Genomic DNA, 19,993 nt, shown 5'->3' with positions numbered 1-19,993 from the left:
TCCAAATCATAAACTTTACTTAAAACCTTAGTATCACATTTAAAATATTTTATGCTAGTCATATGGACAAGTTAGAACTATATGGGTTAGACTAGAGCTTCTTAAACTTTTTTCCAAATTCAATGCCTTTTCACCCAAGAAATTTTTACATGATTCCAGGTATATAGGCATATAGAATAGGTATATAAATCAAACATTTACAATAATAAATCATAATTTCATGACCTCCTCACATTCAATTTTGAGACTCCATATGGGGTTATATTCCCCAATTTCAGAAGGGGGAGGGAGGAGGAGGCTGGACATCTATTAGATGATTCAATCCAAAAAGTAGTTACATTATATGTCTATGATGGCTTAGAAGGAGCTCCAAAAGAGAATGGCCCTAAAATATGTCCTTTTTCTCAACAGCATGGAAGAAGTCATAAAAGGTATGTCTGTCAGATTTGCAAATGATATAAAACTGGAAAGGATAGCTAATATGTTAAATAAGTAAAGATTCAAAAATATCTCAAAAGCTTAAGGAAATGGAACAAATCAAATAATAGTAAATTAGAGAGAATTTAACATTTTAATTTTTAAAAATCAACTTCATATATAAAGAATGTAAGGAGTAACTAGCCAATAATTCCTGTACAAAAAAACTAGGGATCTTACCTGACTACAAGAATAATATGAGTCAATATTAAGATGATAGCTTTTCTTCCCTTCTGAAAAAGGGAATTGATATGGTAGACTCTGCCCTGATCAGACTAGATGTGAAGCACAGCGGCCAATTGTGGGAACAAAATTTTCAGGACATAAGAACATGCCCTAATAAGGTGAGAGAATAGTGAAGACTGAACAACATATAATATAAAATAGGGGTGTTTAGCCTAAAGAGGAGATTTAAGAAGGTCATGATAATTTTGTTTACAAATTTGTGAAGGTCAGTCATGTGAAAAAGGAGTTAGACTTGTTTTGCTTGCCCTGAAGGAGGATCATTAGGAACAATGAATATAGTTATAAAGTGATAGGCTTGGGCTTGACATAGCTTAAGAAAAATTTTCTAACAATTAAATATCTTCAAAGTGAAAGGATAGGGGATTGGGAAGAGAATCTGTGCTTCACATTGCTAAATATCCTCTGCCTTGGGCTGAAAACACCTAGTGGTTATAGGTTACTGTCTGGGAAAAGAAACTAAGGATAAGACAACAGAATACTCTAAAAGTTGGGAAACCACCCCAGATTTTTTGTAGGACAGGGATCCTTATACTATACTATATTATCGCCTCAACCTTGTGAGGGTCAGCATCATTTGGGATTATTATTAATCTCAGAAACTCATACTATTATGGATTTCAAGCTATAAGGGATCAAAAAGATCACCTAGTCTGGTCTTGTAATTTTATAGATGAGGAAACTGAGGCCCAGAGAAGTTAAATTTGCCCAAGATCATATAAGTGTCAGAGCCAGGTTTCAAACATAAGTTCTTTGAGTTGAAATGTATTCTGCTGGACTCTTTTTCAAATTTTCACTTTTCCAAATTGCAAAATAACTTATACTTATTTAGGAGCTGGAGAATGACTGAGACCAGGATAGTGTGCTAGACAGCATCCTAAAACAAGTCTTTGTAAAACACGAACAATACTGTATATTATTCATACAGGCAATACTAAGTCAAAAAGTCATCTTGCCATTGCTCTTTTGCAGCTGAATTAAACTGCATGCTCCCCAGAGGTCTAATTTCATAAAGATGACTGCCAACTGGTCCGTTAGTTTGGGTCAAGAGTAATAGATAATCTATCTCCTAGATCTCATGGCTTTGTAGTTATGGTAAACTTCCCCATTCTTTTGGAACATATTCCTGGAATAAGAAGAGGCAAGTGAATACATCTTATATAGGATAATTCTCCCTAAATGGCTAAATGAAACCTTCCAGATACTGATTTTTCTAGAATCCATGCCAAATTCTAACTCAAAGTACAGAAGGAACAGCTATTGTGATTCTTTTTCCTTTTTGGTACCTGTAAATTTCTTTAGTTAGCCAGATCAGTCTTTTCAAGTGTAGAGGTCTCATCAAGAATTCCTTCTACATCATCCATTGGGGAAACTATTACCCTTGAATTAGTGACCACTTGGCAGCCTGGCCTGCTAGGAATATCTTAAAGAAAACTCTAAAGGTCACTTTTATCAGGGTCAGGAATCTCTGGGAGTGGAACTACATAAACAACTTCACTAGGATCAGGAACACTATTCCTGAACTGCTAAATAAATAAATAAATAAATACATAAATAAATGTGGGGAACTTTAAGGTGCCATCTGGAGCTCAGGCTTCGATCAAAAATTCAAGTTTTTTCAGTCCCTCAAATTTTCCCCTTAAGATTTTGCGTTGTTTTGTTTAGATGTAAAGTCTGAGTTAACAGAAGTTACAGATCCATGGTCTCTGCAGCCTCCTCCTGGAAAAAAAGCAAAACAGCAGACAACCATGTTATTACTACTGTAATCAGTCACCAGTGTGGGAAAGAAGGGAAAAAGTAAGGGAGAGGAAAGGACGAGAGAAAGGAAAGAAATGAACATTTATGAAACATTTACTATGTGCACTGCACTAAGCACTTGCGATACAAATATGAGCAAAAAGAAAGAGTTCTTGTCCTTAAAGATCTTATATTATAATGAGGGAAGATGCCAAGAAAAGAAAGCTGAAAAGCAAGATGGATAGGGGAAGAATGAAAGTTCCAGAGAATCATTTTGAAGTACAAAAGCCAGCAAGGATGGGGGGAAAGGCCAGCCTCTGTCCCTCTGTAAAAGGGAGCTTCCAGGAGTGATTTTAGGTCTATAAGGCTATGAGAGAGGCAGAGTACCAAAATCTAAATGGACTGAGATAAATGATAGATTAGTTGCCAGTCTGAGTTAAAAACTGGAGAAATCTGTCAAAACTAAGGAAAGCAAAGTGAAGGAAGTGCAGCAAAGGTAACATTGAAACCGCTTCCCCAAAATTAAAGCCTTTTTAATCCAAAAGGATGAAAAGCCGATCATGGCTGAGACATGATCCAAAGTTAAATGGCATAACCTATTGAACTAAATCTTAATGTTAGTTATAACCATTATTTAACCAATTATTAGTCTAGACCCTTATTACATTACACCTACATTTATTCAGTCATTTGACAAAAAGATACTATGTGCCCATTCTGAAAAAGGCAGTGGGTTAGGTGCTGGAGATATGACTTTTATGATTTATGGAGAGCTTTAAAATCCATAATTTTTCATCCATTATCAAGTTTAAACATCACAACAACCCTATGAGGTACATATGATAATTAGTTTTATCTTCATTCAATAAAGAAAAACTAAAGCTGAAAGTTGTTATCCATTATCATATATGTAGTAAGCTATCAGAAGTGGTATTAAAATTTAGATCTTCCTAAATAAAACTAGAACTCTATACTATATTGAAATAGAACTATGAATTATACCTATGGATTTGATTTTTTATAAAACATTCCCAAGTTATATTATTCAAATCTGGTGAATGAAGGGGTCACTAAGCTAGATATTATTCTCAGTTTTTATAAAATTAGATGTGATTATAAAAAAAAGTTGAAAATGATTTGTGTGTACAATGAAAATAATGATTTTCATTACTTTTAATTTCATTACTTTAGTTCAAGTATGGTATTCAATCAAAACTATTTAACAGCAGAACACTCTAATGGCATCAGATTCAATTCTGAGACACAAGAAGCTGGACTTCTTTTCATGTGGTGGATAGAAGGGGGAAAAAAAGAGCAAAGCAAAAAAAAAAAATTGTTTTATTACCCAAAGAAAAATGATTTGTGAGTACATGATTGAGTAAATGAGTACATGATTGGGTAGACATTTGACCAAAGACATCAATGGATAACAGAGGCTGGGGCAAACTTCCTACATCATCTCCACTTAGCAATTTAAATACATAACCTTCTAGGGTACTAATCTAGCAGACTGGCACCATTTTTTCATTTGCAAACATATATTATGGTTGTTGTCCAATCATTTCAAATTCTTCATAAACTTATTCGAGTTTTTTTGTTTTAGTTTTGAGTTTTTTTGGAGAGGCAAACATACTGGAGTGATTTGCCATTTTCTTCCTCCAGCTTATTTTACAGATGAGGGAACTGAGTTTTAAAAAGGGTAAGTAATTTGCAAAGAGTCACACAGCTAATTAATATTTAAAGTCATATTTGAACTTGTTATCTTGAATCCAGTCCAGCACTCTACTTCATCACCTAGCAGTCCCTTGCAAGTGTGCTTTGTTTTTTGGTTGTTTGGTTTTGTTTTGTTTTGGTTTTTGATGGGTCTTTTTTTTAATACATTTTGAACTTCTATTATATCTCTTTTTTTGTTACATTTATACATATTTATGGAAAAATTCAGCATTTTCATAACATGGAACAATAAAAAGATGATTGTACATGAAACTGCAAATTTATGTAAAATTTCTTATTCCTTTCAAATATACAACAAAATTATTATGTAAATTTCTTTTAATCTTTTTTCATCAGTCCTTTCCACCTTAGAGATAGCTACCATGAGACACGTATAAAATTATTCTATACATACTTTTTTATATCAAATCTTTCTCTGACTGTAGATAGAATCTTTCTTCATATGTCCTTAAAAGTTAATTTAGGTATTTGTGTTGCCACAGTTCCCTTTTATTGTCCTGCCTCAGTTTTCCCAAATTGTTCTGCCTCAGTTTCTCTGAATTGTTCTGCCTCAGTTCCTTGAATTGTTCCACCTCAATCCCCCTGGTTGCAATTCCCATTTTCTGCTCATTAGAACTGAGATAATTAGGGCTGTGGAGATCTGGCATTACAAAAAATAAGACTCCAGATGTCCTACTTCAGATACCTAATTGGCATTGTCTATATCTCTAAGTTTCAGACTTCCTAGCTCTAGTTGGACACCTCCTAAGTCTTCCCAATTTGTAATAATTTATGGTCCTACCCCCCCCCAACCTGTCAGAACCAGATTGATGATCTCTTCTTGGAGATTCCCACTCATCAGATTTTTGACTCTATCACCCCACCCCACGCCTCTTTTGCCTGTCTGCCTGAGCTTAGAGCCATATATATATGTCATTGAGAACTCACATTCAAGTTGGATGTTTTGAGACATCAGCCCTGGGGGCAACATGCCCTCAGCACAATCTCTCCCTCTCAAATAAAATATAAAAAACTCTCTAATCTCTATCTTGCCTCAGTTTCTCCAGCATTACATTTGGAGGCTTCCCAGATATCATAAATGAGAGCAGGATTAGAGATTAGAGACCTTCAGTTCTCTACCTTCGGTTCTCTGCCTTCCGCCTCGGGGTGGCTGATGATCTGGGCTCTTTATCAAGGAGAGGCTGGCCCTCTGGATTTCTCCAGTCTCTGGGAAGAAAGCAGTTTTCAACCACAGCCAAGCCCAACAATGGACACCTTCATTTCCGCCATAAGAGAGTAAGTCTGTTTGTCTTAGGACATAATCTGATCTGTATCGCTGTTCTGTCTGTCTGTGCCAGCATTTGGATTCTCAGAATAATAAAATGCCAATGGGCATTAAATTCTGAGAATGGTATCAACAGGACTCTGGATGATACCATCTGTTTTGGATGTCTTCTAAGAAACATCTGGTTTGAATATCTTTTGACGATAAAATCTGAGTGTTTCTAAACACTATCTGATTCTGTGTGCCAATGGCACAACATTTGTAATAGTCAAAATAATTTATTCACTCAAAATTGTTAAGACAGTAATACAATTGAATACAATATTCTCTTAGTTCTGCTCATTTTATTCTTCATTATTTCATAAAAGTCTTTCCATTTTTTCTAAGATCATTGAGCTCATATTTTCTTATTAGTAAAGTAGTAATCCGCCATAATTATATACTACAAATTGTTCAGTCATCTCCCAGTTGATGGGCATCCCTGAAACTTCCAGTTCTTGGCCACAACAAACATAACTACTATAAACATTTTAGAACATATAGGTTTTTTTTTTCTTTTTTCCCTAATTATCTTTGGAAATAGACCCACTAATGGCATTACTGGGTCAAAGAGTATGGGAAGTTTAATAATTCTTTAGGCAAAATTCCAAAATGCTCTCCAAAATAACTGGATCAGTTCACCAACTACAGGTTAATGTTCCAATTAGTTTTGGAAAGTAAGAAAACCATTCTGTTAACAGCCACATGTACAAACACAAAATACTCTAACCATTAAATTAGCCAAAATCACAAAAATGATGTTTATTCAAAGGACAACAAAACAAGCACACTAATTCCCTGAAACTGAGTTGGTCTAAGTATTCTGGAAATTCGAAACTGCCCCAATTCACTACGGTTGTTCTTACCCTTTGATCCAATGTGATAGGCCCTTAGACCTATACCTCAGCGATCAAAGCTAGAAGAAAATGAACCATAAGCACAAAAAACATATAGTTCTTTTTGCAGTGGCAAAAAATTAGAAACAAAGTGAACCTATCTTCTGGGATTAGCTATAATATATAAATATAGTGGAATATTATTGCACTATAAGGAAATAGGTGGTTTCAGAGAAAATTGGGAAGATTTGTACAGAGAGTAAAGTGAGCAAAGCTAAAAGTTACACAATTTGTACATCATTAGAAAAGACTACTCTGAAAAATTTTAGAACACGCTCAATGCAATTTTAAACCACGATTGAGACCGTTTGCAAAATGAATATGCATTTTTGGAAGACATGGACAATGTCAGGATTTACTTTCCTTGGGTGTGCATATTTTTACAAGTTTTTTTTTTTTTTTAAATCGGGGGAGGGAAGGGGAGAAAAAGATAAATGTTCAATTTTTTTTTAAATTGTAAATAACTTACTTATAACAATAACATATATAACATAACACCAGATAGGTGTATTACATATAATACCAATCCCGGCTGACACCTAGTGGTTGTGGAAACGTGGACAAAGCACTTAACCATTTAGTGCTAGGCAGTTTTTCCAAGATTATACTTAGCAGAAAAGGTACCTTTCCCCATTTCCTAACTTAAGTCTCATAACCTGTGAGATCCCTAGGCAAAGGACTTTCTAAGAGCAAAGGAAGACGAAAATCAGATGATTCTGTTTATACTGGTATCCCCTGCGCTTTAGATAGTGCGGAGCACATGGTTAAGAGCTTAATAAATGCCTGTTAACTCCAAACAGCATAAATTTAAAACGGGGGGGGGGGGTTATTCCTGCTAAAGACAGCAATAACTACAAGAGGAAGAAGGGGGTAAAGAGACAAGCAGCATTAATTTCTACGTTCAGCCAGATACTTCGCGTCCCGAAAAGAGCCGGTATAGACAGCTGCACATGCGCAGAGAGGCCGGGAAGTAGCGGTCGCGCATGCGCAGAGATGCTGGCCCCTTGTGCGGCTCCAATGACCATCTGGAGTGCACACAAAACCGATTACAAGCCAGAGAGAAAGAAAGAGCAAGGAGGGAGAGCCAGAAGGGAAATTGCTCTAAAGTTTTGAGCCTGTGTTTGCAAGCGGCCACTTCAGGTAGAGTCGGCTCTGGTCTCTCCGTCTTCTAATTGTGGCGTTGGGGTAAAGATGCCGGGTAAGGGGACGCGCATGGAGGATGGAGCCGAGCCCGCCATTTCCGCTAAACTGCCCTTAAATAAAGAGGAACTCAACTCAAAGGTAAGTGGGAATGTCACAGTGGAAGCGCCCCCTGTGGGCGAAAGGAGGGTTTATAGATGAGCCGGCCTTTCTCTACTCTCCTTTCCCAGCATCCCTTGCGCCTCCCGAGCGGAAGGAAGTTGCCGTTGGAGAACAGGGTTTTGTGTCCCTCCCCTGATACCTGGAGAAGCGTGCTTAGTGCGGAGTACAGGCCGCCCCTTAAGACCACTACTCCACGCGGTCACGTGGGAGAATCTACGGCCCACCAGAAGACTACTAAGTTATCGCAACTGCGGTTTATTTCTCACCCCCCCGTCCCCGGCCCTTTTTTAAATAGCCAGTAAGCTTTTTTGAATCCAGGTCCCTGGGGGAGTTATGGGCAAGAGCCAAGGGGAGCTGAAAGGAGGGAGCATCATTATATCATCCCTTGCGTTTTTCATGGTGTTATAATATGTTTTTTTTGCTTTGATATGCCATGTGTTTTTGTTCTTTTGTCTTGGTCAATACTAAGCATAATTACAAATGGTTCTTTTTAATTAATTCCTTGGGATATATTTATAATAGTGAGATGACTGAGTCAGATTGTTGAGAAGATAAAGCTAGCTACCTTATGTAGAAGAATGAAAAGGGGAATGTGAGCGAAATGTTAAAGTGTCTGCCACGATTCTAGTTCCGCTTCACGGACTTGTCCTGAACGTGGCGTGGGTAGTGAGGGATTTTATATTCGATAAAACAGAAGAGATTGGAATCAAGCGTTGTTAGCGGGGAGAAGGTTGCCTCCTTGGAAGTAGGGATAGGAGTAGAGAGAAACCCAGGTGTTACTGTCAGGGACACCTTAGATTTCTTAAGTTCCCAGTGACGCTATCCCCTCACCATTTCAAGCTTTTAAAAAAGTGAATAGAAAAGAATTCTTTGGTTTAGGAAATATTATAAGGGAAAAAACAATCGTTTTTCCAGCCAGAATTGGGATCTTGGTATTTATAGCTATGAAGTAGCTTGAAGATCAGTTTGCCCAGTGCCCTTTTCTGCTAGGCAACTAGATGGTTCAGTGGATTTAGTGCTGACTCTGGAGTTAGGAAGACTTTGATTCAAACTCAGCCTCAGACACTTAATGGTCCTGGGAAACATAATCATCTTTCCATTAGTTTCCTCATTTTTAAAAATAGAGATAATAATAGCATCCACCTCCCAGGGTGATTGTGATAATCAGATTAAATACTTGTTAATAGCTTGTGCCTAGCACATGGTAAGTGCTACATAGATGTTAGCTGTTATTATTAGATCTGAGGAATTTAAAGCCTAGCCTATTAAAGTTAGTTGATACAAGATCACAGAATTGGAATTTAGCCCTCTACCCCTGACTTCAACTACTGCCACAGTGTGACAAATTCATCTAGTTTTGAATTCTGGATCTGATAACAGCTTCATAGGGTGGTACTGGACTTTGAGAAAGTACCTACTATATGCCAGGCACTATGAAAAGTGCTAGGGATACAAAAAGTGGCAAAAGACAATTCCTATACTTAAGGAGCTTATAATCAATGGACATAGAAGGAGGAAGACCAGGATTTGAATCTTTGACTCACTAATTGTTCAACCCTGGGCAAATTACTTAATTTCTGAACTGAATGTAATTTATCTGCAATAAAGAGTGATTATAGTAGTCATCCCACAATTTATTGGAAAGATTAAATTTAATACTGTATTCAAAGTGTACACAAACTCTCTTAAAGTATTATGTTAGCCATTATTTTCCTAGGCAATTTGGTTCCATGGAGGAAATTTTCCATCTCTGTAGAATGGGGATGTTAATATTGCACTGCCATTCTCACAGATTTGTTATGAGGTATGTGGTTTTTTAACCCTTAAAGAACTATATGATGGTGAGCTATTTTTATGCATCTTCTTTATTTCATTTGTGACTTTGGCTTTGTTCTTGGCTGTCAGTATAAGACATTTCATGGCTAATCATTATACAATTTAGTGGTGAGGAAAGGGTCAGGACCTTTATTATTGGGTCTGAAGTGAATGAATATTATACTAGTCAGCCTTTAAAAATAAGAATATTCAGAGGGACATAAAAAGCATTTGTTAGCTTCGGAAGGGTACTGCTGGTAACACTGCATTGTTATATTAGCAGAATACATTATACTATATAGTATGATAAGTTCATGTATATACCATTTAAAAATTGTCTCACATTTGTCTCACAGCCTTGTGAAATAGTATAAGTATCAGTATTTCCATTTTCCATTTAAAGAATTAGATAATCTTAGAAGTTGTGACTTGTCTACAGACACAGAGCTATTAAGTGTCCAAGCTGAGTTTATCTGATTACTAAATCTAGTGATCTTTCCTATATTGCAATTTGTCATTGTAAATATCAAATTCTTTAGTTTGTAACTTTCTTAAATGTTATCTAATCCAAGTCATTTGTTTTACTTGGGGTGGTAATCAGTGTGCTGGTGGCTATTACCACACCCCAGTCTCCCTTGTTGAGTTTACTATATAGCTTGTAGGGATTCACAATCTTAAGGAGCTCTTCTCTTTCTAACTACTGCCCAAAATAACTGCATATCCACCTCCACACTTCATTTAGTGTTCAACTTCCCCATTGTATCCAACATTTAGAGGAAAGGAACTAGATAAGTTATTACTTTTTTATATGTATTTAAGAAAGTTCACATTAAAACCTAATCTTATATGTACAAACATCTTCTGAATTGCCCATTATGATGGGGTAAGAGGTGATCCTGTCCTAATAGAATGCAGGTTCTGGTGATTCTGGTAAGCTAAAAGGCTTTCACAATGGGTGCAGTGATCTGTAAGTCTGTCCTCATGCCAAGTTGGAGAAACATGCCTTTGAGTTGGCTGCAAAGTGATGAAATTTTCAGTTACATGAACTTTCAAAGACCATCTGCTAAGTCATAGATTGCAATCTCCATTGATGGAGAGAAATAGTGCTCTTTTGGACAATATTACAAACCCATGATTTTTTAAACATATACAGTAGCAACTTATATTATAATGCCTTTTGCATCTTATAATTTTACATTTGCATATGTATATAGCATTCTGTTCTTTTTTTAAATTCTACATTTTTTCTTTCTATATTTATAACATCCTTTGCATTCTTCATGGTGTTATAGTATGTTCTTTTGCATTGATATGCCATGTGTTTTTGTTCTTTTGTCTTGGTCAGTGCTAAGCATAATTACAAATGATTCTTTTAAATTAATTTCTTGGGATATATTTACAGTACTGAGATAACTGAGTCAGATTGTTGAGAAGATAAAGCTAGCTACCTTATATAGAAAAACCTCTCAAATGAGAATATCTGTTTCAATCTCGTTTTTACTAGATTAAAGAACAAAAAGTTGTCGTGGATGAACTTTCTAACTTGAAGAAAAACAGAGTAAGTAATAACCAAATTAATTTTGCACATATGATAATAACAGATCTAATACTTTTTTACATTTAAAGAACAGTCTTCTGCATTTCAGTTTAGCTTTTTACAACTTGGTGGAGTAGGTATAAGCATTATTCCCATTTTGCATATGAGGAAACAGACTCGGAAGTTAAATGACTGACCTATTGCCACAAGTGTTAAATGGCAAAGAAATAATTCAAACCCAAAGTTACCTGATTTCCAAGTCCACTATGACACAGATTTTGCTACCTATGGTCTTCTTACTTCTACTGAAATTAATAATGTGGAGAGGAGAATGATTAAAACTATTGATGGACAATTCATTCTAGAAATTAGTGGGTAGTAGAATGGGTAGTAACAAGTTGTTCTTCCTAAAAGATGATAAAGTAAAAGGAAGTAAACTTAAACTAGGAGCAAAAGAGATCAGGTTAAGATAATTTAAACATGAACTTTAAAGTGATTGAAGCATGTTACTAAACAAGATTGTGGAAACAAGATAGAATCTAACTCATCCTCCAAAAAACAAACCTTAACCCCATCTCTTTGGGCATTATAGGCAGATAATAGTCTCTTTATAGCTCACCTTAAGATTTTCAAAGTATTTCATAAGCCTGTGAGGTAAGGGAGCCAGATAACCTTTAGCAGATGCTAAAGCCCTATAATTCACTTTGCAAAACCAGAAAACATTTCCTTCCTTCCTTCCGGGTGCCTTTTTTAATGTTCCAGCCTTAACTCTGTGGGACCACTATGGAATTCTGTGATCTTAAAGACATAACTAATCCATAAGGCAGGCATTGCCACAGTATCATAACAGATCAGAGCCACAGCCATATCTTTGTTAATATACAAGAGTCACTATTGTGGCTTTTTAATTATGTTTGCAATTTATAGTGCCTTTCCATTGATCAATTCTGTTATACTTCCTTATCTTTTATAGTCTTGAACAATAGGTTCCTGTTTTATATTTGAGTAATTTAAGTCTAATGATTTAGAGGTGAAAGGGACCTCAGAAACCATCTAGTCAACGCCCTTATTTTACAGTTAGGGAAATTAAGAATTCAGAAGGAAACATATTTATCAGAGGAAGAATTTGAAGCCAGATTCATTGATTTAAGAGCCAGTACTCTTTCTGCTTCATCATGTCTTTAGTATCTTTCTTCAGAAGTACAGTATTCTTTGAGTTGCAGATAGAAGTACTTATTTAAGTGAGATAGGTTTGGTTGGTAAATTTTAAAAGGATGGATCGTAAGACACAAAATGATTCTTATAAATTTTTCACAAACTTCACTTGTCCATTTAGTGCACTCAAAAAGCTTGCAAACTGTTAACAGTTTTGATAGAATAATACACTTGAATATTTTAAAAACCATGCAATTCAGTGTGGCATAATAGAAAGCTATATAGATAGTCTCTGAATCAGAAAGATCCTGCATTCAAGTTCTGATTTACCCATATTGGCTGTATTACACTAATCAAGGCACTTATTTATAAATTTCCCAAGCAGTTTTCTAGGACTTAAAATGTTAAGCAAAAGCTTCCTATACCATATCTTATGTATGGTTGGCTTTGTATGTAGATAGTAGTAGTTAAGTCATTGAGTGATTACAAATGTTTTCAAAGATTTGCTACTTAATGGATCAAATCTTGATATGAGCCTAAAATGTATTTTTTGCAGAAAGTTTATAAGCAGCAACCAAACAGCAACATATTCTTTCTTGCAGACAGAACAGAAATGCTCTCTGAAAGTAAAAGTGAGTTTTTTTCTATTATGTATTTATTATTCATATTTGTATAGAGTTCCATTTTTTAAAAAGTGATGGTAGTTATTCTTTTAATAACAAATTTTTAAAAGGCATAATAGATATGGTGCTGATGATTGTATATTAATAAAGAATTCATCATGTATGTTTCAATTAAATGAGATTATTTGATCTTTGAATTAAATGTTCAGAAGTATGGAAGACTACAAAATTATACTAGCTTGTCTCCAACTCAGGCAGTACTGTTGTGTGTATAATAAAAGAAACAAAATGATTAGTATTCTTGTGTACTACCAGAATATGTTTTATTCTGTAAGACTGATTTAGTTGGATTATCTGCATTATAAGTTAATAGTACTCTAAAATACTTAATTTAATATTCCCTTTTTTTTCCCCACAGACACATTAGATGAGTTGAAAAAAATCCACCAGGAAATAGAAAATACAGAAAAAAACAAAAGCAAGAAATAAGTTTGCTAAATTGCACATAATGTGTGGTATTTGTTGTTCAGTCACTTTATCCATTGAACATGGTGGGTATGAATTTTTACACAAGAATTTACTTCAGAATCTCAAGCGACGAGGACCCAACAGTAGTCATCAGGTGTTAAAGACTGATAATGATTATCATTGTTTATTTTCTGGTCATGTCCTTCACTTAAGAGGTCTTTTGACTCCCCAGCCTATTGAAGATGGAAGAGGCAATGTATTCCTTTGGAATGGAGAAATCTTTAGTGGGATAAATGTAGGAGCTGAAGAGAATGATACTCAAATTATGTTTAATCATCTTTCCTCATTTAATAATGAATCTGAAATTATATCACTTTTTTCAAGCATCCGTGGTCCATGGGCTTTTATTTATTACCAGGTATCTAGTCATTGTGTGTGGTTTGGTAGGGATTATTTTGGTCGTCGTAGCTTACTTTGGCATTTTAGTAATACAGGAGAGGGTTTCTGCCTTGCTTCAGTGGGTGCTCAAGCTGTTGGAATAGAAAATAAGTGGCAAGAAGTTCCAGCGTGTGGAATTTTTAGAATTGATCTCAAATCCTCTGCCATTTCCAAACAGGTGGTTTTAAAATTGTATCCTTGGAAATACATTTCTAAAGAGAATACAATAGAGGATGTTGACAAGAGTCTTAATCAGATTTCAGATGATTTGCCAAAATTTGTATCTATTGAGATAAATGACGCCAGACTTTTTCTTAAGACACCTGTTACTCCATTAAATACAAATTTATCACCACAAGATTCATTTGAACCTGCTCATAGATCTCATATCACAGCAACTATAGAAAATCTTCAGGTTTTTCTTAAAGATGACCACATGAAAAAAATAGTTCATCAGTTAATTCATGTCTTAAGTGAAGCAGTAAAGAGACGAGTTTTATGTTTATCGAGGACTGAAAGTCTATTCCTAAATGATAACCTTTCTAAAGCCTCTGCTAAGAAGGCAAATATTGCAGTACTTTTTTCTGGTGGTATTGATTCCATGGTTATTGCAAGTCTTGCTGATCGACATGTTCCTTTTGATGAACCCATTGATCTTCTTAATGTAGCTTTCATGACTGAAGAACAGACTGGGCATACTACTTTAACCAAAAATTGTGGTAAGGCAAAAAAACATGTTGAAACACCTTCTGAGGAAAACAATAAAAGAGCTGCTACCACAATTGACAATATTCAAGACCAAAATATTAATGTGCCAGACCGAGTTACTGGCAGAGCAGGACTGAAAGAATTGAAAGCTCTAAATCCTTTAAGAATTTGGAATTTTGTTGAAATTAATGTTTCCCTGGAAGAATTACAGAGAATGAGACAACATCGTATAAGCCAATTAGTTCAACCCTTGAATACAGTTTTGGATGACAGCATTGGTTGTGCAGTTTGGTTTGCTTCTAGAGGCATTGGCTATACTATGAAAGAGGATGAAATGAAACCATACCAAAGTTCTGCAAAGGTATGGTGTAGATTCTTAAATTCTAATAATTTCTTAGTCTTACTATAGATAAGTTTAATAAATGGTGAACAAATAATTATATTATCAAATTATTAGAGAAATAACTTACATAAAACTTTGGTTGATTTTACTTAGTATCAGAAAATGATAGCTAATTTGTGTAATGGAGAAATTCTGATGTTCTCCATCATAAAATATAAATCTTCTTGGAGAGTTTTTGTAAAGGGAATACTTTATCATTAATTTATGATTATTAACTAAATCATTAATTTTGTCAAGGCAAACAAATAGAGGACAGGTTGTTCTTTTTTCTCACTTCCAGTACTGGATAGATGATAAATGTTTATTAAATGATGACTTAATTCACTTACTAGCTTATTTTGGAACAGATGTTTTTCTCTAATATTTTAACATGAAATTAAAAACAACAGCATAATTAAAATGTAAGTCATGATAATATATGAAGCTTTTTTTCATATACCTAAATTTTTTATGCCTTTGTATTTTTTGAATTGTTTTATTTAAAAATGCTTTCCTTTCTTTTTTTCTTTTTTTTAATACTATTTTATTTACCCCAAAACTTGTAAAGATTGTTTTCAGTATTCATTCTTTTAAGATTTTGTGTTTTAGTTTTTTTTATCTTCCTTTCCTTATTACCTCCCTCTCTAAGACAGTAAGCAATCTGATATAGGTCACACATGTACAGTACTTTTAAACATATTTCCATATTTGTCATGTTGTGCAAAATAAATCAGACAAAAGGGAAAAGAACACAAGAAAGAAAAAGCAAACAAAAAAAATACCCACCTCATCATTTCTTATAGAACAATAATATTCCATTCTATTCTTATACCATTACTTATTCAACCATTCCCCAGTTGATGGACATCCACTCATTTCCAATTCCTTTCCACCACAAAAAGAGGTTCTAGAAACATTTTTGCATGTATGATGTTTCCCTGTTTTATGATCTCTTTGGGATACAGTAGTGACACTTGGATCAAAGAGTATGCACAGTTTTTAGAAACCATTGGGAATAGTTCCAAATTGCTCTCCAGAATGGTTTGATCATGTCACAACTCCACCAACAATGCATTAGAGTCCTATTTTTTCCACCATTATCTCCAACATTTATCATTACATTTTCCTGTTATCTTAATACTTTCCTTTCTGCTTTAGTTTATTATGGCTTTCCCTTATTGAATTATTTTACTTATCCTTATATCAAAAACAAAATGTAATTAAATGTATTCAAACTTCTATAGGTAGTTCTTACTGGGATTGGTGCAGATGAACAGCTTGCAGGATATTCTCGTCATCGTGTTCGTTTCAAGACACATGGTCTAGAGGCATTAAATAAAGAACTAGAAATGGAACTGGGTCGAATTTCTTCTAGAAATCTTGGTCGTGATGACAGGGTGATTGGTGATCATGGAAAAGAAGCAAGGTAATCCAAATGATGTGGCTTTGGTGAGGAGACAGAGAAAGTATTAACTGTTAAAGATTAGAACAGAGATTAAAAATTAGAAAAGTTATAAACTATTAAAGATCAGATAATCCACTTTCCTCTTACAAATGAAAAAAATCTAGAGAAGTAGTGGTATAATTAAGGTCACATAGCAAGTTAGTGAGATTCTGTGGGTTTACTAACTTCCAGTCCATGATACTGGACACTCCCCTAATCTGGGCCTTTTAGGTTCCTTTTTTTTTTTTTTTAAAGGGATGATAACATAACTAGAAATAGCAGTGATACTAGCCTGGCTTTATATTATAAATACCCTCCAAAGAACAAAACATTTTCAAATGTATCATCTTATACCAGCTCTAAGATTCTTTTATGTATAACTTTATTTCTGGAGGTAGGATGTAAAGACAAACAATGAAATAGTCTCTAAAGTAGTTAAATGTACATATTTTATCACTAATCTTGTCCTTTGAACCAATTATTTGTTAATATTTGAAATTTACTAAGGATTTCAAAACCTGTTTTATTGACAACTGTTTTCTTTTTCATGGAGATTCTATTAATTTATACCCAAATATGCTTGTTTAGTTTGATGGGAGGGAATTTATTTACTTTAAAACATATTCAAAAGACCTGAATTAAATATTATTTATGAAAACATTGTTTTACTTCAAGTGAAAAAATACATTTGGAAAGTTTCCAGAAATTACAGTATGTTGCCATTATATAGATCTTCCTGTGTTTTTTTAAGTACTATTACATTTTAATATAAGATGCTATCTCAATAATTGAACCACAGTAAAAGTGCTTTACTGATATTTATGATTCTTCTAATCAAAAAAATGCTGTGTACTATGCTTTTTTTTTTTTTTTTTTTTGCTAGCTTTTGTTAAGGAAGAATTACTCTGTAATATGTAACAGAAACATTTGGCATTAATCATTTGTGTTATAGTAATAATTGTTTTTTTAGGGGGTGATGAGGATTAGTAGCAAAGAGGCTAACAGTCACTGGCAAGTAAAAGATTTCCAGAGCTAGAAAAGGAAGAAGTGAAAACAGTTGAGACAAGTCTGACAGATTATTGCTAATGTCATTAATAACCTAATAAAATAACCTAAAAAATTTGAAAATAATATTTGAGTTGTCATACTATCTCAGTGACTTTTAAAATTTGAACATTATTAAATAAATATGATTTTTCAAGTTTATGCTTTGAAATATAAAAGGATTTGGCATCTTGACACCTTATTTTTCATTCCCCATAACTTTTATTTCTGTGGGTTGGATGTGATAGAAAAGACAAAAGTACTCATTGTGATTATATTTCTTTTGAGTAAATCTTCAAGATGTTGAATTTGACAATTTAAAATCTTGTTTTTTGTTATTTGGCAAGTATTAAGACATCTCTTTTTATCCTGATTAATTTCTGTTTTGTACTAATTCATTTACTCCATAGCCAAAGGAGTTTTCATAATTAACATTGCTAGAAACAGTAACTTCAAAGTTCTATTTTCAACTAGAATTGTTCATCTTAAATCAACAATGTTAAAAACTGTAATGAATAGAGTTGGGCATTATTTTTTAACCTCTTTTCATAAAAATTTTATTTTTCAATTTAGGTTTCCTTTCCTTGATGAAAATGTCGTCTCCTTTCTAAATTCTCTATCTATTTTGGAAAAAACAGACTTGACTTTGCCCCGTGGAGTTGGTGAAAAATTGATTTTGCGCCTTGCAGCATTAGAACTTGGTCTTACAGCATCTACTGTTTTGCCAAAAAGAGCTATGCAATTTGGATCTAAAATTGCAAAAATGGAAAATAATAATGAAAAGGCTTCTGATAAATGTGGTAGACTCCAGATGTTATCCTCAGAATAACTTTGTTGGATAGGCTGTTAATAAGTGTACACTTTACAACATCAAATTATTGCATAAAAATAAAATATTTTTCTATCATTGTGTAATGTAGTTCATTTAAAACTTAAAGTAATTTTTCTTTAACTTACAAATCAGTTGCTAAATACTAAGAGAATTACTGCTTTTTTTTCCTTTTAATTCATTTGAAAGTACAACTGCTATTAATATCAGCATACTTTTGAACCCATATTTGTTACATTCATGGAAACATAGGATAATATAATATACATCTTGTAACATTTATTTGCATTCCAAAATAAAAACCTCATTTGTAATTTAAGGTATTTAATAAATTCATTACCCATAAAATAGATATATATTAACCATTTGCTTTAAAGGACAGAATTGCTACTAAGAATTTTATGTCTGTACTAATTTACACAAAATGCTCTCAAAGATTTGAGGAGGAATGTGCCATCTGGTAGCTTCCTGTTTTAACTATTTTTTTTCTTTCTAATTAGGTGCTAAGTTAAGTCATTAAGGTTATTAAAGAACTGAAAGTGTTCTTGGCAATATCTCAGATTTTTAATGCCCCAGGTATAAAACCCTCAGTCATTCTGAGGAAGTTACAGCTCAGATTAAAGTTAAATTCCAGGGTTTTTTTTAAGAATGTAAGGAACATTTCAGAAAATAATTTATAAACTGGGTTTAAATCCTGCTGTGTTTCATAGTGGTAACTTTACCCCCACAAGTCACTTCACTTCTTAGTACTCAGTGAAAACACAAGTCCAGTTTCTAGCTAGTAAGAGTTTAAAATTTAACAGGTTAATATTATCCTCTTTCAGTACAAGGGCTACTTCTAAACTCTTTGGAAAGTAAAGTAGAGGTGTTAGTGACTTTAACAAATATGAGGAAAAAATCTTAATATATTCCCAGATTTGTAGAAATTTTTCATGCCTGTGAGTTTCCATAAAACAGGGCTTTTACTCCATTTTTTTGTTTGTTTCTTTTGTTTTTTACTAAGATACTAGATTTTTGCCATTCCCTCTACCTCATTTTACAGATGAGGAAACTGAGGCAAAAGTAATTTGCCCAAAGTCACACAGCTATTAAGCGTCTGAGGTAGGATTTTAACTCGGGTAATTCCTAATACCAGGCTTCAGGCTCATTCCACTATATCACCTAGCTACCTTTCCATAAAACAGCATTTACATGCAGTAGTAATTATTGTACCTTAGTTAAACCACTTTGCTTTGCCCTTCCAATTTATATTTGTTTGAGATGAGGCAATTCAAAAAACGGGAATCCTTTCTAATAGTTTTGTCTTGGCAGTTGGAATTTATCTTCAGTTACTGAGTAAAAATGTAATATGTGATTTAAGCTTGCCACATGTAATATTAGCCCTCTCCTCCATTTTAAAAGTAAGAATCTGATACCATAGGGAATAAGGGAAGAATCACTATTTTGCCTATATCCATTACGGTCACCCTGAAAAATTACTCAAAGCTCTTGTGATGATTAAAAAGGTTTGAGAGAGATTGTTTCTGGATAATTTAGTCATTTTATTAATGAGGCCAATACATTATTAATAAAAAGACCATCATAGCGGCAGGCTCACAGTTTATATATCCTTCAAAGAGGAGGTGAGGTGTTCAATGACAGCTGAGTGGCATCATGTTAACCTTTGGACTGAGAGACTGATTTCTACTTAGAACCACTCTAGCCTTTGGCAGTCTATTCAGTATACCCCATCCAAGCCTAAGCAGGACACAATGGCTATTCCATTTAGCTAGGGTGAGAACCAGAAAATTAGTCCATTTTAATTATCAGTAATGTCCTTCAAGAGACTGACTTAAAAATCAGGACTTTATAAAAAGGA

At 34.1% G+C, this 19,993-nt stretch overlaps 1 protein-coding gene across 6 annotated transcripts; it reads left to right on the top strand.

Moving 5' to 3' along the window:
• The first annotated feature begins 7,351 nt into the window (after positions 1-7,351).
• ASNSD1 (asparagine synthetase domain containing 1) lies at positions 7,352-18,213 on the top strand. 6 transcript variants are annotated; one of them, XM_051986031.1, is made up of 6 exons: positions 7,352-7,671; positions 11,012-11,065; positions 12,802-12,831; positions 13,241-14,797; positions 16,063-16,244; positions 17,880-18,213. In XM_051986031.1, exons 4-6 carry the CDS (start codon positions 13,331-13,333, stop codon positions 18,133-18,135), a joined length of 1,905 nt encoding a protein of 634 aa, XP_051841991.1. In that variant the 5' UTR covers positions 7,352-7,671; positions 11,012-11,065; positions 12,802-12,831; positions 13,241-13,330; the 3' UTR covers positions 18,136-18,213. The 6 variants fall into 6 exon arrangements, with proteins under 6 accessions (XP_051841991.1, XP_051841989.1, XP_051841992.1 ...); XM_051986029.1 differs by having other exon boundaries at positions 12,756-12,831; XM_051986033.1 differs by lacking the exon at positions 7,352-7,671 and adding an exon at positions 7,772-7,990.
• The last annotated feature ends 1,780 nt before the right edge of the window (positions 18,214-19,993 follow it).

This window comes from Antechinus flavipes, chromosome 3, assembly GCF_016432865.1.
Source record: "Antechinus flavipes isolate AdamAnt ecotype Samford, QLD, Australia chromosome 3, AdamAnt_v2, whole genome shotgun sequence".
Taxonomy (NCBI): domain Eukaryota; kingdom Metazoa; phylum Chordata; class Mammalia; order Dasyuromorphia; family Dasyuridae; genus Antechinus; species Antechinus flavipes.
Note: the sequence above shows the minus strand (reverse complement) of the source record. Positions and strands in the feature narration are given on the sequence as shown.